The sequence below is a fragment of the Euprymna scolopes genome, chromosome 36, assembly GCF_053919585.1.
Source record: "Euprymna scolopes isolate OS-2025 chromosome 36, ASM5391958v1, whole genome shotgun sequence".
In the NCBI taxonomy this organism is placed as follows: domain Eukaryota; kingdom Metazoa; phylum Mollusca; class Cephalopoda; order Sepiida; family Sepiolidae; genus Euprymna; species Euprymna scolopes.
The window spans coordinates 48,171,740-48,195,609 of record NC_136517.1 but is presented as its reverse complement, the minus strand read 5'-3'; the positions used below and the strand labels follow the sequence as shown (position 1 = coordinate 48,195,609).

The 23,870-nt window shown below is 38.0% G+C and overlaps 1 protein-coding gene across 2 annotated transcripts in view; it reads left to right on the top strand.

Annotated features, from left to right (window-relative positions):
- The window catches only part of LOC145260455 (uncharacterized), a 122,223-nt gene that overhangs the window by 21,707 nt on the left and 76,646 nt on the right, over window positions 1–23,870 (top strand). For both annotated transcript variants that reach the window (XM_080118510.1, XM_080118509.1), the window contains exons 4-8: window positions 818–888; window positions 2,231–2,298; window positions 7,523–7,697; window positions 14,476–14,553; window positions 17,994–18,154. In XM_080118510.1, the coding sequence (XP_079974636.1) occupies window positions 818–888; window positions 2,231–2,298; window positions 7,523–7,697; window positions 14,476–14,553; window positions 17,994–18,154 (553 nt within the window). The remainder of the gene's footprint in view (window positions 1–817; window positions 889–2,230; window positions 2,299–7,522; window positions 7,698–14,475; window positions 14,554–17,993; window positions 18,155–23,870) is intronic.

Genomic DNA, 23,870 nt, shown 5'->3' with positions numbered 1-23,870 from the left:
TTTTTTTTTTAACGAAGGCTGTCTAAAAAAAAATATCTGAAGAATTTCAAATGTTTATACCTTCAAATCTTAACATAAAATTTGGTGTGTATTTAGAATTACACTAAAAATAAAAATACATCTAAAAAATTTAGTAGAACAAGATACTATTTTTTTTTTTTTTTTTTTTTACGAAATCTGTTTAAAAAAAACATCTGAAGAAATTCGAATACCTTCAAATCTCAACATAAACTCTAGTGCATATTTAGAATTACACTTATAAAAAAAAAATTTTTTTTATGATATACATACTCATCACGGAGGTCATATTCCAAAAATCACATTAGTTTGGTTAGTAACTTTTCTATTTGTCTAGTAAACAAAAATATTTAGTTGTCAAAGGTCAATTAAAGATAAAATTTGTCCACAGAGCCCTATGGATATTAAAAAAATTCAACTTTTCATTGTAGCATTCTAGTGACCCCAACTCCTTTCCAAAACTGTATGTAACCATGCTAAGGTGTTCTAAATGTCAAGTTGTGTGAAGAGGAGAGTATATATTCAAAAGATGTCTGAAGAAATTTCCAGATTATGATCAAAATGAATGCTTTAAAAATTCATATGTACAAACCGTTCTTTTATATCAACAAAAAAAAAAAGTTGAAAGATCCACGGAATTTCTCCTTTTTATACAAAGAGACTAAAAAAAAAACTACATTTATTATTTGTAATAGTATCATGGGGTAACACATTTTTAACCGGTGCTTAATTGATTTTTAAACAATCAGTACTTAATAAATTCCATTGTTCTGAATTATTTTCTTTTATTTGTATTCAGCACTTCCAAATCTTATGACGATGTTACAGTCAGAAAAGAACGTTATGAAGTAATTCAGAAATTTATTGCAGGTAAGACACTACTTTTTTACTGATTTATTGGGGGAAGGGAGTGAGTGTTTTGGGAATACCAGGTGGTGTATGTGGTAGAATGGTGAAACGTCTTGCAAAAAAATTTACAAGTAAAATAGAATTTTTATAGAATTATCAAGTTTTATCATGCACGAGTTGTGCGTCCAATTCAGTGTAAAAAAAGGCGATAACCTTGGGCTTAAATTAAGGGTCTGCCATCTTTTAAGCACCTTATCTTTTTTTTTTTTTTTTTTTTTTTTTTACAAAGTGATCACCACTTATCAAGGCCCGGAAGCTACTCAGAGATAAGGGTTATTGCAAGTATATTACGTTAGTGTGGAGATTTGATGATGTGTTTACTTAAGGGGACGGTTCATTAGGAATTTGTTAACATTGGACTTGAAGACATCCAAATTGTAGTCCGGTAGGAAGCAGGCAGACGGAACAGTTCCACAGGCGTGCAGTTCTAAGAAAGAAGCTTTGTTCATGGAATCCGCGTTTTGATTTAGGCACAGATATAGAGTGGGGGAAATTTTTCACAGTGGATTCAGCTAGACTGGTGTTTTTCGTGAAAGATTGGCGAGGGGGGACCAGAGATTGGAGTTCAGATGAGCACCTGCCATGGAAATAACGATAAAACAAGGATAGGCTCGCAACGTCACTTCTGTGGGAGAGAGGTTGCAGGGTAGAGAAAAGGGCATCCCCACTAAGCCACGAAGTCTATTTTGTACTCTGTCAAGGCAGGATAGGCTATTTTTAGCAGCTCCTGCCCAGATATGGCAACAGTATTCCATCCTTGGACGTACTTGGCTTTTCTATAGATAGAGAAAATCTGAAAACATAATTATGGGTGATTTTTTTCAAATAATGCTAGTACATCAGTTTTGGATCAGTATTTTTTTTTTATTTATTTTCTTTTTCTTTTGTTCTAGTTGATGGACATCCTACCGGATGTCATATATTCACCCTAATACATTTCACTCAAGAGATCTGTTTAAGATTCTGATCATCTCTTTAAGTGCATTTGTTTGTATCTCTCTTGCACTTGGTTCACCGGGTATATTTGCCAGAAATATGAGAAAGGAAGATAGTTTCAATATGTTAGACCTTTCACCTCTCTGCCTACTACTTATCCTAATATTTCTGTTAAAAGATGTCCATAAAGAATGACATTTATCTGTACATATTATAGAATAACTTTTTTTTCTTCCTTTCAATTCAGACATCATAAGACTAAATAAATGTTACATATGATTCCATTGTCTATATTTTATTTATATACCAGGTTTTTATTTTGTTTTATTTCTTTTATTTATTTATTACTTTTTCAAATTTTTTTCAGATTATTACAGTTATGACTTTGGTGGTCAAATCCATTTTGACCGTGATAACGAGCTGGATATTGCAAAAGTGAGCATCCTCTTTGTTTTGAAACTTTTCTAACATTTTCTTGTTTAAAAAAACAAAGGTTTTGCAATAGTAAAATAGATTGGTCATTGTGGCCTAGAGGACCAAATGAAGGCTTACCTTTTTAAAAAGTTGATTTTTAGGGGCATTCGGGTATGTTATGCATGAATACCACAGTTAAATTTTTATTAAGATATTCCCATGTTTTATCTAATACTTTAAAGTGATCGCCATTTTTTTTTTTTTCTTGTTATATGAGACACTTTACACATGCTCCATGCAATACAAAACACCCTCCACTCTGTTAAGAATGGCAACCAATGAAAACAATAGGTAATACATTAGATAATGAAGGCCTTAATATCCTCAATGTCGGCGTCAAATTTAACTGTGATATTCGTACCAAACCCAAATCTCCCTAGAAATAAACTTTTTAATGACAAGTCTTCATTTGGTCCTCTGCATCACATTGACTAATAGTTTTTTGAGTTTTTTATTTTAAATATAAGATGTAACATTTTTTAAATGAGTTTTTCATTTCCATATTGAATAAATTAATTTCAATTACTTTAACACTATAAGAGGACAAGATTCATAGAAGCAGTGTTAGAAGTGTGATGCGTCCAAACGGAACTTCATATCGACCCGGGCAACGCTGGTCGATATGAAGTTCCGTTTGGACGCACGTGCTAAACTAAAGATATTGAGCACATTTTCATTATTATATGTCAACTTCATTGGTACCCCCACAATAATTTCAAAAATAAAAAAAAAACAGATAAAAACACGAAAATGTAATCACCAAAAAAAGAATTAATCTTTGTTTCTAATTTTCACATATTATGCATCCGGAGCATTGCTCTCACAGATGGTATCGGTTTTAACTGGTTGGATACGGATGACAAATGTTTTCACCAGACATACATACACACTAGCACACAGATGAGATTTATATTATACATTTCTTTTGTTCTTTCTCACTTTGCTAATTTAATTATTCTCTGAAATTTCTCTGAATATTTAAGAAAGTGACTCTTCGGCATTGCCATTTAATTCACATGCATGTGTCTGTATACACAGCAACCGTATATATAAATGGCAAAATGTTTCATTACTTTTAAATAAGAATAATAAAGAATACTACTTCGATATAATAAGGATGATACAGAAGTAAAGCAACTTAAGCAAGAAAAATGTCTTGAGTGATAGTATGGATTTTTGAATAAAATCAAAATAATGGTAATTGTGATCAAACGGGTCATGATATGTCTAGTGTGTGTGTGTATGTATGTATGTATGTATGTATGTATGTATGTATATATATATATATATATATATATATATATATATATATATATATATATAGAGAGAGAGGGGGGGGAATAAGTTAAATGCACAGATATCTGTTCCAGAAATATAACATCAACAATATTTTTGGCATATGATTGTTTCTGAAGCTGATATAAATTTATTTATTTAAATCTATGATATGACTCTGATAAACTGGTTGCAATTTTACTGATTATATAATGTGGTAAATTGGACTTAACCACACTTAGATCTTTATGGTGAAGTTAATTCTAGTTCGTTTGTATACATCCTAAATCTGTGCATTTGACTTTGATGTATATGGCAAGTAAGCTTTACAGATGCATCCATGATTTCTTGTGGGAATGAAACCTGGGTATGTCAGTTTAGCTTAATTGCTATAGATATTTTCATACTACTACCAAGCTCTACTCGCATATTGAGCATTGTTGAAGTAAATACTGAAATTATATATACACAATATATTATATTACTTTTATAATGAGTCAATACATGAAATAGTAAAAAGGTGTGTATGTAATATAATTTCATGTTAATATTTTCTTGCGGTAAAGTAACCAATGAAGTTTTAATGAGGTTAATACCAGACCAAAATAGGGCAAGATATACTTTTTAATTGTTTTACATAAGCATTAATATGTCGCTACACATTCATGAGCATGTTTTTGTCAGTTACAAGGAACTAGAGGCCTTTTCAGAGGATATTGTTCATACAAAAGTTTAGTTCGGACTAAACTTTTGTATGAGCAATATCCTCTGAAGAGGTCTCTAGTTATTTATAACTGGCTGACCGAAACATGCTCATGAATGTGTAGTGACATATTAATGTTTATGTAAAACAAATAAAAAGTATAATATATATAATGTATGTGTGTATTCGTATATGAATAAATAATCCTAGATAAAGCGAGAGATGATGTGTGTGGATGGATATATTTTATATATACATTTGATTATAGGTAACGGAAATGATGCGTTATCAGTATCATTAAAAATGTAAGTAAATGAGTAATTTCATTTAAATATAATTTCTCTGATTTCTATTAGTGAATTTGTTGCTCAGTCGGGAGGGAATCACATGCTAACCACTGGCATCTGGGTTTCCAATTTCGCCACTTTAACAACACTGATGAGTTGTATATGAGAAAACAACTTTGTTGATGACTTTGTTTTATATTAGCATTACAAGTTGATGTTTTTTTCTTTTTTAGATATATTTTATCAACTTGCATGAAAAGAGCTATGTAAAAGATACTTAAAACCATTTGAATTATGCAAATACCATCAGTAGTTCAAAAGTTATGAGAATTTTAAGTGCCAAAATTTAGGTTTTTCTGTGGACATTTTTCTTTAGAAAAAGTGGGCTAAATTACGGACCTCAACATTTCAAGAAATTCGGTAATTTCACAACCATTTATTTATTTTTCAAGCTATTCTCATGAAACTTGACACTCTTATGTAAAATTGTGTGCTCTTTCTGATTATGCAGTCAAATCTAATGTATCTCTTTACCATAAGCCGTGAATTATAAATTCAGATGTACAAATTTCAATTTTTTTAAAACTGGTGCATGGTATCATACAATGGGTGTCTATTTATGAACAAAACTAAATATTATAGTGGTATTTAAATATAGCTTTGAGAATAGGCATTTTCCTGCCTCCTCACCAAAGGAGAGCTTAATCTTGGGTGTAGCCATTGAATGCCTAAAGAGCATTCATGGCTGGTATTTACTACTCCCCTCAAAGAAAAAAAAATTCAGTAGATATGAATTAATCTCAGAAATAAATCAAAGAAAAGTTTTCATATAGATTTTGGATTTCTGTAAAAGATGGAAATTCCCATAGTCGACCAGAATTTATGCATTTTGGGACCAGTCCAATTTTTAATTTTGTAAATCCTCTCTATCTGGCCCAAAATATACCCCTATTTTCTGAGATGCAACCATAAATCGTACTCTACATGAATCCTCGAAGTATCTTTCACAGTACCAGGATACCAGGAATCCTGATAAGCAACAACTACATATTCACCAGTTGATGGTATTTTTTGTCATTTCTATTCTGTTGTTTTACTGAAAATTCAATTATGTAAACAGAAATAAAACGGTAATTTTTTTACCTTGTTTCCACCTTAACATTTAAAATTACTTCTATAGGTTTTAAGGTATGCTGAAAACGAATATCGCATTTAAATTTCTGCAAATGAATAACGATATTAAGCAATGTCATTACTTATGTTATCGCTAGTGGCCATCTTGATACATGCAAGCACGCAAACGCAACCCCGAGAAACTATGCACAAACGCGCATACCAAGATGGCCACCAGCAATAACGTAAGAAATGACATTGTTTAATATCTGGAAAGCTACTTATTTGCGGAAAATTTAAATGCGATATTAGTTTTCAGTGTACTTGAAAACCTCTAAAGAAAAATGTTAAGGTGGAAACAAGGTAAAAAGTTATAAAATGCATCACAATGAAATTCTTTATCAAACCGCCTAATTATTATTTAGCAAAAACACCCTTCTTTTCCCATGTTAAGAATGGGTTTCTAAATAATGTTATTATTTTAGCATGGTAGCATAAGTGCACAAGTACCTTTTTATTTGTTTTTTTTTTTGTTTGTTTGCTTATTTGTTTTTTTGACCACTATAAAACAATTCTACCTTAAGTACAAATAAGTAGTTAAACGCATGTACTTAGTACATTTTGTTGTTTTTTTTAACGCTTTTAGTGCATGCGTACTAAATGTTAAAAACAACAAAATAGTATTATTTGAAAAATTTGAAAATAATTTTTTTAAATTGACAAACTCAGAATAAAAAATGACTAGTCTAGTAAGACGAAAGCAGAAACACAGTTTTCTATTTTTAAGAGAATACTTTAGTCAGCTCAGCAGCGTATGACGCGCTTAGCGACCGTTTTTCCGTAAGCAGATTTGATTTCTATAAAAGATAACATTTGAAATAAAATTCCGCGCAATTAATAATTATCAAATATTTACATATTATACATGAAAATAATTCTGAAACTATTATCTGTATGAAAATGGATGATATATGCAGATTTATCTTATCGATTTTGAAATATTCTTCATCAACTTTGCTCGGTCATAACTTTGCTTGCTATCGTCATAAAAATAAAAATCAAACATTAGTAGAGATGGACTTTGTTTATATAGCCTGTAAAATTTCAGCCATATCCAATCAAATTTAACCCGCGCATATGTATCCAAACGTAACGTATAAAATGAAAACATTGAAAAAAGTGTTTCCCTTTTTGTTGTCATTTTTTACTGTTTTTTTTTCATTTATAACTTGGAGCATAAAAACATTGAACGCATAAAAGAAAAATAAATTAACATCATTGGAAAGCTTATTTTATTCTCTTTCTATCAATGTAATTCTTTTAAAAATTGACCAACAAATAAAAAAGATATGACTTGTTGAAAAACACCCGTCTAGCTGAATCCACGGTGAAAATTTTCCCCCAATCTTTATCTGTGCCTAAATCAAAACATGGATTCCATGAACAAAGCTTCTTTCTTAGAACTGCACGCCTGTGGAACTCTGTTCCGTCTACCTGCTTCCCACCTGACTACAACTTGGATGTCTTCAAGTCCGTTAACAAATTCCTAATGAACCGCCCCCTTAAGTAAACACTTCATCAAATCTCCATACTAACGTATTGTACTTGCAATAACCCTTATCTCTGAGTGGCTTCCGGGCCTTGGTAAGTGGTGACCACCGTGTAAAAAAAAAAAAAAAAAAAAAAAAAAAAAAAGAGAAAAAAAAAAGCACATTAGGTATGTAATATTGCCGATGTCCACGAAAATACAGCATATGCTTGTAATGCTATTTATATATAATCAGATATATATTTTTTGTTTTTCCAGATATTGATCCTTGTGCTTTCTGCAGGTGTTCAAGGTGAACATCAGGAGGAGTTCATGACTCCTGCCCTTTCTTTAGATCAGCGTTCCCAATTGGAAATAATGGACATTTTGAAAGAAATTGTTAGTGATAGTCCAAGCCAGTTGAACTTGGACAGCCTTCTTGCTAACAGAAGTGGTGAGTTCTTAGCACTTCATTTTTCTTTCATTATATTTACTAGTGTTGAGGCTATTAATCTGAATTGGAAAAATCGGGAAATTGAAGTATCGGAATCTGAAATTGTGCTCATTTTCTGATGGCAAAAAACGATTCTTTTATTTCATTTTTTTTAATTTTTTTTTTTTTTTTATCCAAATTCTATTTTCCATTGATGGTACTAATGATAAAATATTTATTGATTTATTTATTTATTTATTTATTTATTTTTTTTTTAATATGTAAATCTACATAAGTGCATTTTTACATTTGTGAATGTATTTAAAAAAAAAAAAAGTGAGGGGGTGGGTGCAACTCTATAGCTAAATATTTAGAGATTTTAAAGGAATAGAATTGAATAAAAAAAATCTTTTGAATCGTCCCATCACTAATATTTATATTCAAGTAATTTATATTTTAGTTAATTTAGAGTTAAGTCTATAATCACAGTCCTGTAATGCATCATCAAAAATGTCTAAAAATGTTTTCATTTTATTGAAATATTTAAAATGTCTAAAAATGTTTTATTGAAATATTTAAAATGTCTATACTTCTTGACAGATTGTTATGAAACTTGATATGACTAAAAAGACACCATTTTTTAATGTCGTTAGCAACTAATGTTTCTTCTGGCTGCATATTTTTACTTGTATATATCGTGTAAGTACTTGCTAATTAACAGCCAATTGTTAGAATTTCTTGACATATGCTACTCACCTCTTTAAAAAGAGAGGTGATGCCTGGGAGAATGTAGAAACGTAGATGAAAGCTTTTCAACTCAAAATCATACAATGGCGAAAAAAAAAATTGATTACTTGAAACTTATTGCATAGAAGAAATTGTAAAACAATGTTTGCATGAATATTATCATTCATGTGACCATGAAAAAATAAATTGAATGATTTTGAATGTTAATTAATTTAAATAGAAACATTTTATTGGAAAGAGAAAAAGGAATAGTGAGAGATAAAATTTCGCCAAATAGCAACAAAAAAAAATAAGGAGCTAAAACTTGGCAGAAATCTTTCAATTACTTTATCTTTCTTTTTCTATTTTTTTTTCTCTCTTCTGCCCATCTTGTCTTCTTTTCCCCCCTCTGATAAATTGTCTCTAAAAACTGAAAATGTTAATTTTGCTGTGAAGGTGAATACTTCACATGATTCCTGACTAATGGGAGAGTTATTAAACTTTTGTTTCATCAAAGACTGACTTCGTGTCTCCTTTCCTGCACATGTAGCGTTTTTCTTTTAACTTTTAGTCAATTGAAACCGATTGGAGTTGTTTAAAAAAAAAAAATTGTTTTTGTGTTGTCTTCTCTCCATACATGCACAACCACATAAAAGAGAGGATTCGTCTCGATTTCATTTTTGTTTTCTTTTCCATTGACTCTAGTCTACATTCCTGTTAAAGGGAAGCTAATTTTTAAAAACAAACAGATTGGGATCATCTCCCTTGCATAATTTTTATTTTATAAAATAAAAAACACAACTTATATATATATATTTGATAATTGACCGATTACTGATTAATCTGACAATAGGTTTTCTGATGCCGATTTATCAGAAAATTCTGTTATGATACTAATATTTATTAAATTATATTATAAGCGAAGACGAGTTAACTCCCTTTTTGCTTGCCAGTGGAAATTTATTGAAGAGACATGCATCATCTACACCATATTATCAGATAACAAATTAATCAAATTAATGTTTTTACCTTAAATCACTGTCAAATTAATGTTTTTACCTTAAATCACTGTCAAAGAAAATTATTACTTTATCTTTCAGTTTTCATATTACACTAGTGGGGGTACCCAGCATTCCCCGGGTGTTTGGAGGTGTGTGTTTAGGGGGGGGGGATAGATCAAAACAACCCTGATTTAAAAAAAAAAAAATGTTGGCCGGGTGTTTTGGAGGTATAAAAAAAAAAAGTTTTAGTAGGAAGGTAGGCTTGAACCCCAAAGCCTTGACGCGAAGGTGGAAACGAAATGGAAAAAAATCCTGAGACCTAACCATCTCGGCCACAAGGTGGGAGAGGAAGTGATAAGTGTCATAAGTTAACGTTTATAAAGTGAAATATACAGGTGCGAGGTAGTTAAGTTGTGTGATGTTTGACCTAGTTTTGCGCTGCAAGCCAGTTTCTGTTTCCCCCACACCATCGTTCACTTTTATCAAAAAATATCTCGAAAATAGTGCGTAAAAGTCGGGCAAATTAAAGATAGCTGCAGCCCCCGTTCTTAAATTGTAGATATTATGATTTAGACAGCATATAAAAAGTTTCAAGGAATGAGCCGACCGAGAAGCCCGGCAGAAAAAGCCTTTTGCAGACATTCTTCTTCTTCTTCTTCTTCTTGCTCGTCCGTCGGAATCGACGATGACCAAGGTATCAATCAATTCGGCGTCAGGGGTTTGTGGGTCCTGAGATGGCTGATGAGGCCAATCCGTGCTCGGCAGACTCTTCCACACTCTGGACATGTGAAGGCGGTATCGGCAGGCTGTGAACAGGCAGCTCTCTCCTTCCTCCTCTTGCGCTTCTGCTGGTCGTGTGTCATGCGTTGATTCTCTGCCCTGTCGGCTCCTAGGCTGATGACGCAACGCCAGGCCGAACGTTTAGCAGCGCGACTCTCCCAAGACTGGGGGCTGATGTCAAAGTCTTTTAGGGACGTTCTCAGACAGTCTTTATATCGTTTCTTTTGGCCCCCTGCATTCCGCTTTCCCTGGCTGAGTTCCCCATAGAAAAGTTGTTTGGGGATTCGGCTGTCGTGCATGCGATAGACATGGCCTGCCCACCGGAGCTGGGTTTTGCGGATTATGGTGGTGATGGTATGGAGCCCCGCGCGCTTCAAGACTTCTGTGTCAGGAATTCTGTCTTGCCAGCGGATGTTGAGAAGATTACGGAGGCATCTGAGGTGGAAGCCATTCAACTGTTTTTCATGTCTTTTATATGGCGTCCAAGTTTCGCAGGCGTAGAGTAGGGTTGTCAGGACGACCGCTCGGTATACTTTCAGTTTGGTTGCGAGTGTAATCCCTCTCCTCTTCCACACATTGTCTCTAAGTCTTCCAAATGCACTGCTCGCTGTGGAGATCCTATGGTTAACCTCAATGTCAATGTTGTGCGGGAGAGGGTGCTGCCAAGGTAGGTGAATTGCTCCACAGCATGGATCTTCTGTCCTTTGACAGTGATGCCGGGTTCATGGTATGCATCTCCTGGGGCGGGTTGGTACATAACTTCTGTCTTCTTTGTACTGATGGTGAGACCAAAGTTGTCACAACTGGTGGAAAATCCGTCCATTTGACGTTGCATCTCTATCTCATTTGGGGCATTAAGGGCACAGTCATCGGCAAAGAGAAGGTCTCTGATGATGGTTTCCCTCACTTTCGTGACTGCCTGCATTCGCCTGATGTTAAACAATTCCCCGTCACATCTGTACTTGATGACAATGCCAGAGTGACTGTCTTTGAAAGCGTCCTGGAACATGGCAGAGAAAACCATGCTGAAGAGCGTCGGGGCTAAGACACAGCCCTGCTTGACCCCGTTGGTCACAGGGAAGGGTTCTGAAGGGTCGCCGTCATCCAGGACACGAGCGGTCATGCCCTCATGGAACTGCCTGACAATGGCGATGAACCTGTCTGGACAACCAAATTTTTTCATGATCCGCCAGAGGCCATTTCGGCAAACAGTATTGAAGGCCTTGGTCAGGTCGACGAACGTGGTGTAGAGGCCCCGGTGCTGCTCGACACACTTCTCCTGCAGTTGGCGTGCGGCAAAGATCATATCAGTCGTCGCGCGGCCCGCTCGAAAGCCACACTGGCTCTCGGAAAGAAGACCATCTTCAAGGTGCACCAGCAGGCGGTTGAGAAGACGCGGGCCAGGATTTTCCCGACGATGGAAAGAAGGGATATCCCACGGTGGTTGTCACATGACTGACGATTTCCCTTGCGTTTGTAAATGTGAACGATAGTAGCATCACGAAAATCTTGGGGTAATTCTTCACTCTCCCACATGGATTGGAAGAGTTCTGTTAGTCTTAAAAGCAGTGTAGGTCCACCAGCTTTATATACTTCTGCTGGAATTGAGTCGGGGCCGGGGGCCTTCCCAGAGGAAAGTTGCTTGATGGCTTTGCTTACTTCCTCTGACGAGGGTGGGATGTCGAGCTCCTCGTTGATAGGCTCCTGGCGTAGTCGATCGATGGCTTCATCGTTGATGGAAGTGCTGTTAAAGTGCTCCGCCCATCTATCAAGGATTTGCTTTTTGTCATTCAAGACAGTTGTTCCATCGGAGCTAAGCAGGGGGGAGGAGCTAGAGGACTGGGGACCATAGACAGCCCTCAGCGCATCGTAAAACTTCCTCATATCCTGGCTATCGGCATGCTCCTGGATCTCATCTGCTTTGGCGCTGAGCCAGGCATCCTGCATGGAGCGGAGTCTGGCCTGCACCTTGCTGCGGATGTTGATGAAGGCAGCTTTCTTTGCAAAACACTTGGGGTCACTCTGATGTGCACGGAGAAGTTGGCGTTTCTCCTCCAGGAGGGGCTGAATCTCAGAGTCATTTTCATCAAACCAGTCCTGGTGCTTCTTTTGCTTGGGTCCAATGATTTCGAGAGCGATGGAGTAGGTGGAGTCTCTGAGGTGTACCCACTGATCTTCGATAGTGTCCGAGATGGTGAGGGGGACAGATAGCTTGTCTTTGATTGCTTCCTGTAGCTCATGGATGACATCTGGACTTTTAAGTTTTTCCAGGTCAAGGCGCTTTGTGACTTTCTGGCCCTGAGGCCGCCTCTTGGGTTGGATGTAGAGGCACATTTTGGATATGATCAGGCGGTGGTCTGTCCAACAGTCGGCACCATACACAGCCTTGGTCAATCTTACGTCTCTCCTGTCCCTTGCCCTGATGATGACGTAGTCAATCAGATGCCAGTGGTGGGAGCGTGGGTGCATCCACGACGTCTTGTTACGGGTGGGTAGGCGGAACATGGTGTTGGTGATGGAAAGGTCGTGTGCAGCGCAAAGGCTGAGCAGCCGTAGGCCGTTGCTATTGCACTTGCCCACTCCATGGTGGCCAAGGACCCGGTCCCAAGTGGAATGGTCCATGCCAACGCGGGCATTGAAGTCGCCGAGGACGATGAGCTTCTCTCTCTGCGGAGCAGCGGAGATGAGGCTTTCCAGATCTTCATAGAACTGGTCCTTGGTATCTTTGGGGTTAGTCATGGTTGGTGCGTAGGCGCTGATCAGTGTGGCGGTTCTTGCCTTGCTAAGCGGGAGTTGCATCTTCATCAGCCGGTCATTGATGCCGTCCAGGATGCTAACCAGCTTCCTCACGTGCTCAGTCTTGATGGCGAAGCCCACGCCAGCCTCTCTGCGCTCCTCGCCGCTGCGTCCACTCCAAAAAAAGGTGTAGCCGCCACCTGACTCTGTCAGTTGACCCTTGTCTGAGAGGCGAGTCTCACTGAGGGCTACGATGTCTACCTTATAACGGGCAAGCTCCCTTGCTACGAGAGTAGTTCTTCTCTCGGGTCGGTCAGCTCTGGTGTTGTCGAGCAAAGTACGGACATTCCATGATGCTAAGGTAAGCACCAACCCTTTCTTTCTCATGTCTCGACCGCTGTGAGGGGAAACCCCGCCAGCTGCGGTATGCTGGCCAGGGGTGATGGTGAAGCAGCTATGTTTAGGGCTCCTTTTATCGCCCCGTCCTCATGCCATGGAGGCGAGCAGAGTGATCCTGAAAAGGACTGCTCGGTCGGCCAGCCAGTTGCCTGCACCCCCTCGCTGCTTCGGTCGAGTGGAGTACGACCAGTTTCTGGGCCGCCTGTGTGCAGGTTTGCAGCTACAGCTCCCAGTGATTTAGACACCTGCTGCTTTGCCGCTCGCCCATCGCCACAGGGCTTGGTGTTGACGCAATGTTTGACACCCTGACTTGCGCTGGATTTGGATTATAGTGAGGGGGACTTGCGCTGCATCGGCCTCACTCTCTCGTCCTGGCCCGCCCAATTCCAACGGTAAGACATAGTCGAGATGGCTGGGGACGAACAAGGGTGCAGGAGCTGCCGGAGGGAGGCAAGTATGCCATCCAACCGCCTAAGGGGCTCCACTCCTTCGTTTCTGTCGGGGTTGCTCCCCTAGCCTTATCCATTTCCATGGCTCTCACAAGGCAGTGAGGCCATTTGACCTATGGCTGGGATAGGGATTGGTAATGTGTCAGGGCATGTCCACACGTCGGTGGGCCGTAGCACAGTCCCTCTGGGACTCCCTACTGTTCCGAGATCCTCTACTGATTCAGCCTGGAGTCGCATGACAACCAGTTACCGTGTGTGACCACAAGGAGGCACAGCAGAGGTCTTGATGATGGAGAGGCTGTGTACTGACAGGAGAAGACTTACGCACTCGGCTTCTCGTTTCGCGCAAGGCTAGCCAGTGGTGGTTGCTGAGAGCGAGATGGTGCGTAAGCCAAGACGCTACCTTATAGCTAACACACTTGCGCATCACATCACCAGACATACAGAAAAATACACACACACTAACACACATTTTTGCTTTTATATATACAGATGAGTTTTTACAGTAATTCAAAAATAAAAAAAAAAAGTAAAATGAACAACTTTATAGCTAAATATTTAGTGGTTTTAAAAAAAATTGAATCTGTAATTGTGTCAGATTGGGAAAATATTGAAATTGTTCCAAAATTAATGTATATGTAAGCATCCTTAAATACCTCTTTAAATATTTATTTAAAAAAAAAAATCTTTTTTCTTAAATCTTTTCAGAAGATAGTTTTGACTCTGTTGATGTTTCCTGTCTTTTTTCACCTGAAAGGACGAAGACAGAATCCAAATCTTGCTCAAGTAAGTTTCTCTTATCAGCTCATCTAATCTCCTATACATGAGGGTAATGCCTATCATGTCTATTTAAAAGAAGTTCTTGGCTCGTAATTAATGCTCCTTCCTAATATAGAAATGGCAAAATGTGTGTGTGTGTCTGCCAAAAACTTCCGACAGGCACATCGGAACATGACCAAACCGGAATTGTTTTCAAGCTCAATTTTTCGGACGACAAATATCAAAAAATTGGCCCAAAACAATTCCTTTACTCTCGACTGGCCAGTTTTTTACAAGGAGGGGTCAGTTTTTGCATCACTATTTTTGCAAGTCATTGTTCCCTTTTCGATTGACTGCACTTAATTTTGATGTTCGAAACTTCCGGTTTGCGTGATGGAGACATCGGCTAAGACGGGAGGTTTTTTTTTTCCTTCGCATTAAGGGTGCACGCCTGCTTGCCTAGTACCACTTTTTATTTTTATTTCTTTCTTTTTTTTTTTTTTTTTTTTTTTTAACACCTCTCTCTACTCTGTTTTGATTATTTTTTTTACTTGACATACCTGGGCAACGCCAGGTATCCCTACTAGTTTTAACTAAATCTGTCTGCCACAGGATGTGATACTTTTTTTATTTTTGTTCCATTATTGTACATTGTTTTATAATATGAGCAGGATTACACAGCGTTGTCCAGGTTGTGACAATGGTTACATCACATGCTGTAATATAGTAAAGATTAACAAGGTGAATGTCTTTAATAGTCTTTATCTAAATCTTCTATCTTGTGTGTTATAGAAAACATTGTGTTAACAGAAGATTCAAATAAGTTTACGTTTCTGAATTTTTCAGTCAAAAATTGATTATTCGTATTGTTTGGATTCTTTATTTTCACATTTTGGTTGATGTGACCTTCAATCTTCTTCAGGTGTATCTTGTTAATGGAATTTCAAATGGAACGTTATGTAATCCATAGGGGTATCATGCTCTTGTTCTGTCAGCTATGACTGGGTAAAAGTCCTAAGTAACTTGCGGTTATATTTTGAGGGTCGCCCACACTGAGGATTAAACACTTAATATCCCGAGTAGTGTAATTTTAACACTGAATTTTACCAAGTACTTTATCCACTATGCTATGGTTCTATTCGAAATTTTATGCAGATTCAAGCGTTTGACAAATATTCCAAATTTTAAGGTACACCTGAAGAATGTCAGTGGTTACATTGACCGAAATATTGTAAAAATAACACTTAAGACGAGAACTGTAGTAAAAAAATCCTAATTATATGAACATTAAATTATTCAAAGAATTTGACACCATTTAAAATTTTTCTTTAATCCAGGTCACTAAGGACAATTATCGGTTAAATCCATAAAATGACTATATTAGAACTAGTGTTGGGGCGATTAATCGGAATCGGCAAAATTGGAAGATTTGGGGATATCGGGTTTGGAAAAATTGATGCCTATTTTCCAATGCCAAAACAATTCTTTTTTTTTTTTTTTTTTTTTCGTTTAAACCAAAATCTGGTAATAATGATAAAATAATGTTTATTGATTTTAAATTACCAGTAAAGCTAAAATCGATAGATCATCCTCCACAAGTGTATTTTGATGTTTAGAAAAATATCTGCACATTTAACGTGTGTTTTTACGAAAATTGGGGGAAATAACAACTTAATAGTTAAATAATTTTTTTTTTTTTTTTTACATAGGCATCACCACATTATCAAGGTCAAGAGGCCACTCAAGGATAAGGGTTAAAGAGTGTACAGTAGAAATTGGACAATATAGTAATCATTAGTAATGAAAATTCGGTAAATTTGATAACTTATATGGAACGGCTCATCAAGAACTTATTTACGTTAGACGTGAAAACAACCATATTGTAGTCAGCCGGAAAGCATGAAAACGGAAGACAATTCCACAGGCGTGCAGTTCTAAGAAAGAAGCTTTGTTCATGGAATCTACGTTTAGGTTTAGGCACAGATAAAGAGTGGGGGGAAATTAGTGATAGTGTTTTCAGCTAGACGAGCGTTTCTTGTGAAAGTTAGGCGAGGGGGGACCATAGACTGAAACTCAGTCAAACACTTTCCATGAAAATAACGAGACATTAGAGACAAACTCGCAACATCTCTTCTGTGAGATAGAGGTTGCAGGGAAGAGAAAAGGACATCTCCTACGAGGCTACGAAGTCTATTTTGAACTCTATCAAGGCAGGACAAGTCCTTTCTAGCAGCTCCTGCCCAGATATGGCAACAGTATTCCATCCCTGGACGTACCTGGCTCTTATATAGATAGAGAATTGCATCAGCAGTGAGATATCTACCGGATCGATAGAAAGATATTTATAAAAATCGGAATTGGTAATTTAGCACGGAATCAGTAATTGTATCGGAATTGGAAAAAATATTGGAATCGTCCCATCATTAATTAGAACATAAACAAAGTTCATTTCCTTTTATTTTTAAATCCATGTTTTTCATTTAATTTTATTTTATAAAACATAAAATACCTCTGTAAAAAGACTTTATTTTGGTATCTTTCAGATTTAAAAAAAATGGAAAAATAAAAAAAAATTTGTTTTGATTCATTGAAACCATTTGCTGTTTTACAGAATTGCAATGTTTAGGATTTTTTTTTTTTTTTTTTTTTTTTTTTTAACGCCGCAGAAATAGGAAATCATTCTATGATGGTTTCACGTGTGTCTCTAGTAAGTTGGGAATATGGAGGGAAGGGAACCTAGGTTTGGAAAATGGTGAGAGGCTTTGGCCCCCAGGTTTGTAAAATCTTTTTCAGATTTTTTTGTTCTATTGACCACATGCATTCCTGGATATTATTTGTGTGAGAAATGAAGTTTGATTATTTTTTTAAAATTCTGAATGAGTTTGGCTTACATTGTCATCGAATGTTATTTTTAATTTTTAAGTTTTTTTTCGAATGATCAGGCAATCTTATAAATTTAAGAAGCCGTGGTGCTTATTTAGATTTAAACTTATTTTAAAAAATCAAATTTAAAAAAAAATCTTTGATGTGCATACCCATCATGGAATGAAGGTGTCATCCCCCCCCCCCCAGATGTATATAATTTTTTTTTTTTTTTTTTTAATACAATTTTTAGCGATTTTAATAGTAAATTGTATCTATTACAAGGCTGATTTTGATCTTGATAGTTTAAATTGAGTCATCTCCCTCATATTTAAAAACAAATTAAAGCACTACATCTCACTTTGTCAAAAAATTTTTTTTTTTTATTTTATTTTTTTTGTTAAAAAAAAAATTAGTAAATTTATGTGATTGTGAAATCTTCAAGTTTTTTTTTTTTTTTTTAAATTTTTTTAAGACTTTTGTTTTGAAAATAGGTTTAACTCAAAATAAGCACCGAAACCTGTTTAGAAGAGTATGGTTTGAGCGTTAAGCATTACCGTGAAATTGTTCTTATCCTTTTGTCTTTTTGTTCTATCTTTTTGCAGCAACAGCGCCTTTTAATGGGGAACCTCTTCAAAATCGCTCAACCAGTACGAGTTCACTGAATGAAATCATGTCTCCTTTTGGGCGAATAAATGTTGGTTATTCTCCAGCTTGCACGACACCATTACATTCCCTCATCAACTCCACCGGTTTTAGTGGCAGGGTTGGTATGAATTTACATCTCTCTTCCTAACCTCCTAACTGTTCACACTTACATTTCCCTTTGTCTCCCAAGCTACACTTCCCTCTCCTCTACACTTCCCCCCCCCCTCTACGCTTCTCTCCCTCCCTCTACGCTTCTCTCCCTCCCCCCTACGCTTCTCTCCCTCCCCCCCTGCGCTTCTCTCCCTCCCCCCTTGCGCTTCTCTCCCTCCCCCCTTGCGCTTCTCTCCCTCCCCCCTTGCGCTTCTCTCCCTCCCCCCTTGCGCTTCTCTCCCTCCCCCCTTGCGCTTCTCTCCCTCCCCCCTTGCGCTTCTCTCCCTCCCCCCTTGCGCTTCTCTCCCTCCCCCCTTGCGCTTCTCTCCCTCCCCCCTTGCGCTTCTCTCCCTCCCCCCTTGCGCTTCTCTCCCTCCCCCCTTGCGCTTCTCTCCCTCCCCCCTTGCGCTTCTCTCCCTCCCCCCTTGCGCTTCTCTCCCTCCCCCCTTGCGCTTCTCTCCCTCCCCCCTTGCGCTTCTCTCCCTCCCCCTTGCGCTTCTCTCCCTCCCCCTTGCGCTTCTCTCCCTCCCCCCTTGCGCTTCTCTCCCTCCCCCCTTGCGCTTCTCTCCCTCCCCCCTTGCGCTTCTCTCCCTCCCCCCTTGCGCTTCTCTCCCTCCCCCCTTGCGCTTCTCTCCCTCCCCCCTTGCGCTTCTCTCCCTCCCCCCTTGCGCTTCTCTCCCTCCCCCCTTGCGCTTCTCTCCCTCCCCCCTTGCGATTCTCTCCCTCCCCCCCTTGCGATTCTCTCCCTCCCCCCCTTGCGCTTCTCTCCCTCCCCCCCTTGCGCTTCTCTCCCCCCCCCCCCTTGCGCTTCTCTTCCCCCCCCCCCCCCCCCCTTGCGCTTCTCTCCCTCCCCCCTTGCGCTTCTCTCCCTCCCCCCCTACGCTTCTCTCCCCCCCCTACGCTTCTCTCCCCCCCCCCCCTACGCTTCTCTCCCTCCCCCCCTACGCTTCGCTCCCTCCCCCCCTACGCTTCGCTCCCTCCCCCCCCCCCCTACGCTTCTCCCCCCCCCCCCCCCCCCCCCAAATGCTTCTCTCCCTTCGCTGCAGAATATTAGCTGAAGGATAAGCAGATAGGGCTTGGTCAATTTTCTCATATGCTTTTAAAGATAGTAACTCTGCTGTTGTGCAGGGCGATAGAGAGCAAATTTCAACGCAGTAGTTTGAGCAAGTACAACCCGGAAGCACATATAGTGTAAGTTAGGATCTTCTCTGAAGATGTCCCTTCTACATGGAAAGCCATCTTTAATATAGGCACATATTCCATGGCCATGGCGATCTTGGGTGTCTTATTTAGAAGTTAGAGTATCCTTTAATTGCAAACTCTTCTAGGGAAATAGTCTGTCCAATGCCAGTTTCGCTTAGAAATAATATGTCTGATTTAGTCTCCTGTAATTGGGTTTCTAACCTCTGGAAGGTTAGAACGTAGACCCCTGATGTTCGAGAAGGATACATGGTAGTGGGGGTCTACATTAGAAGTTGGAGATCCGGGTTTAATCGTGTATTTTTTATTGAAACTTGGGATTTGTGGACTAGGACGACAGACTTGCTTAGAGCAGGGCAGAGAGGGAAAGTAAGAGAGAAATAGAAATGAAGAAATATTTTTTTTGTAACACATGAAAAGGTAAAACTGTAACAATTACCCACTAATATGGCATCGAGAGGCCCCCACCAGAAGCTGCTGCATGGTCCAGAATCCATTCACCAAATGGCAATCTCTTAAATTTCAGTTTAGTTGAACAAATAAATTTGTTATTGTCCTTTCTCTGCCAAATGTCTGGGCCTCTGTCCGTGTGTCCTGGCCTTTTTTCAGAATTGATCAGTTTTATTTGATTTTTTTTTTTTTTTTTTTTTTACTGTAGACGTTATTCACTCCTCATTCCAATAAGGCTTTCTTTGGAAAAAGAATTGTCAAAAATATTTCGGTCATGAATACATTCAATTTTGAATGCGATGAATTTGATATGATAATGTGCAAAAAAAAAAAAAAAATATCTGACAATATGATAAAAATTAATTCATTATTTAAGATGTGCTGTAAACTTTTTTTATCTAATATAATATTGTTTTCATAAAATGCTCATCCTCTTGATAGGTTAAATCCAAAAGGGAATAAAAAGAGCTTTTATTGACAGCATTGCAAATAAATATGCTAAAATTCATGTAAACCAGAAAATGTAATCCATTACTAATGCAGATTTAGTATTTGTCTGAAGCTGAAACTATACTATTACTTGTATCATTACATTATCTTTTAATGTTCAATTCAGGTTGGATAGTGTAGTATCTTTTGTTGTCTTAAGACTATTCTCCGAGCCACAAACCTTTCTAGTTTAGCATGTATAAATGGGTATATATATATTGAAATTCACTTCAATTTTAACATTCAATATCTTGTTTTTTGGGGAAAGTATGATAAAATTGAAATGTAAACAAAATGGTTTTTCTATTTACAAAAATACAATTCTTTCTTATGTGTCATTTAATAATTTTTTTTTTGTTTCCAGATTACTTAAAATTAGATTATTTTTAGTGCTGCTTTGAAAACTTTAGTGATTTTTACACTATTATCAAATTGTGTTTCCATCTGTTTTTACATGATTTAAGTCAGTTTTTTTTAGTTTTTTTATTAATGTATTATTAAAAAAATCTAGTTTTTATCTCTTATGAATCATATTACAAAGATTCAGTGTGTTAACTCTTGAAATATACAATCAGTTAACGTTGCCCTCCCGTGTTGTTTTTGCACATTTTTTTTTGTTGTTTTTTTTGTTGTTTTTTTTTTGTTTTTTTTTTTTTGTTTTTTTGTTTTTTTTTGTTTTTTTTGTTTTGTTTTTTTTTTGTTTTGTTTTTTGTTGTTTTTTTTGTTGTTTTTTTTTTGTTTGTTTGTTTTTTGTGTTTTTGAGGAGAAATGTGATAAGGCCAAATGTTGAGACTTGTTTGATTGCTTCCATGATTAATTATGATTAATTTTCATTTACCAAAAGATTACATGATACAATCAATCAAGAACCTAGATTCCAGTAAAGCAACTGGCCCTGATGGCATCTCAATTATAGTGTTAAAAAAGCTTCAACCAGAACTTGCTCCCATACTTACGAAACTGTTTAAGCGCTGCCTTAAGGAGAAGTGCTTTCCGACTCCCTGGAAGACCTCATCAGTTTTCCCTGTATTTAAGAATTCAGGTGATAAGTCATCTCCCTCTCAGTACAGACCAATAAGTCTCCTGTGTGTTATGAGTAAGTTGCTGGAATCCATATTAAATAGAGAAATAGTCAACCACCTCAGCAGGAATAACCTTCTTAGTGACACACAATATGGTTTCCGCTCTGCAAGATCTACCGCAGATGTGCTGACGGTTATATCCCACAGGATTAGTGAATCTCTCGGTAAAGGCTTCCTTTCTAGGGCAATTGCTCTTGCCATATCAAAGGCCTTCGACAAGGTATGGCATAAGGGTCTACTTCACAAAATTTCCAGCTACGGTATAATTGGAAATGTTTTCTCAATCATTAAATCATTTCTCTCTGATAGGCTCATAAGAGTAGTGGTAGATGGACAAAAATCGAAGGCCTGCAATATAAATGCTGGAGTCCCTCAAGGGTCAATCCTAGGCCCAACTCTCTTCCTGATCTACATCAATGACCTCCCTAAACACATACTTAAATCATTCGTTGACATCTATGCTGATGACACGACCATCTATACGGCAACACATCAAAGGCTGTAAATGACAAAGTTCTCTCTGATTCTCTCTCCTCTGATCTCGAGCGCATGGTTCAGTGGGGGAAGATGTGGCTGGTTACCTTTAATGCATCCAAAACCAAACTCCTATCCTTACATCATCAACGCTCTGATCCCCATCTGGCATCAATTGTGATGGATGGCTCTTGTCTGGGTGAGGCCCCGTGTTTTTGACAAGCTTCTGGGTTTGACCCTTACTCCTGATCTGAAATTGAACACGTACATCAAGTCTGTTGCCAAGGTCGCTGGAAAGATGGTGGGATCCTTCTACCGCTTCAGAAGATATCTCACTACTGATGCAATTCTCTATCTATATAAAAGCCAAGTACGTCCAAGGATGGAATACTGTTGCCATATCTGGGCAGGAGCTGCTAAAAACAGCCTATCCTGCCTTGACAGAGTACAAAATAGACTTCGTGGCTTAGTGGGGATGCCCTTTTCTCTACCCTGCAACCTCTCTCCCACAGAAGAGACATTGCGAGCCTATCCTTGTTTTATCGTTATTTCCATGGCCAGTGCTCATCTGAACTCCAATCTCTGGCCCCCCCTCGCCAATCTTTCACGAAAAACACCCGTCTAGCTGAATCCACTGTGAAAAATTTCCCCCACTCTATATCTGTGCCTAAATCAAAATGCGGATTCCATGAACAAAGCTTCTTTCTTAGAACTGCACGCCTGCGGAACTCTGTTCCGTCTGCCTGCTTCCCACCGGACTACAACTTGGATGTCTTCAAGTCCAATGTTAACAAATTCCTAATGAACCGCCCCCTTAAGTAAACACTTCATCAAATCTCCACACTAACGTAATGTACTTGAACTAACCCTTATCCCTGAGTGGCTTCCGGGCCTTGATAAGTGGTGATCACTGTGTAAAAAAAAAAAAAAAAAAAAAAATTTATTTGTAAGGATTTTTAAAATGTTCAAAGTTTGCATTTATAGTTATACATTATGAAATTTGACTTATGAACTAATTACTAATTTCTAACAACATTTGAATGATCATAATTCAAAGATTGAATTACCAAAATGAATTGTTTTGCAAAGATCTGTGATCACATTTTTAGATAAAATAAAAATATCTTTATTTAGGATACTTACTAATAATGTGATGACTATTGTCATTATGAACAACATTTTAATAAAAAAAATAACTTTTGTTTGAGATACCTATTATACCTTCCTTGGAAACACGTTGATTTATCCTAAAATTTCAATTGAACAAAGGGATTAAGTTTATCTTTATGCCTGCCTCTATAACTCTCTCTCTCTTTGTGCGTGCCTCTCTCTCTCTCTCTTTGTGCGTGCCTCTCTCTCTCTCTCTTTGTGCGTGCCTCTCTCTCTCTCTCTCTTTGTGCGTGCCTCTCTCTCTCTCTTTGTGCGTGCCTCTCTCTCTCTTTTTGTGCGTGCCTCTCTCTCTCTTTTTGTGCGTGCCTCTCTCTCTCTTTTTGTGCGTGCCTCTCTCTCTCTTTTTGTGCGTGCCTCTCTCTCTCTTTTTGTGCGTGCCTCTCTCTCTCTTTTTGTGCGTGCCTCTCTCTCTTTTTGTGCGTGCCTCTCTCTCTCTCTTTTTGTGCGTGCCTCTCTCTCTCTCTTTTTGTGCGTGCCTCTCTCTCTCTCTTTTTGTGCGTGCCTCTCTCTCTCTCTTTTTGTGCGTGCCTCTCTCTCTCTCTTTTTGTGCGTGCCTCTCTCTCTCTTTTTGTGCGTGCCTCTCTCTCTCTCTTTTTGTGCGTGCCTCTCTCTCTCTTTTTGTGCGTGCCTCTCTCTCTCTCTCTTTTTGTGCGTGCCTCTCTCTCTCTCTTTTTGTGCGTGCCTCTCTCTCTCTCTTTTTGTGCGTGCCTCTCTCTCTCTCTCTTTTTGTGCGTGCCTCTCTCTCTCTCTCTTTTTGTGCGTGCCTCTCTCTCTCTCTCTTTTTGTGCGTGCCTCTCTCTCTCTCTCTCTTTTTGTGCG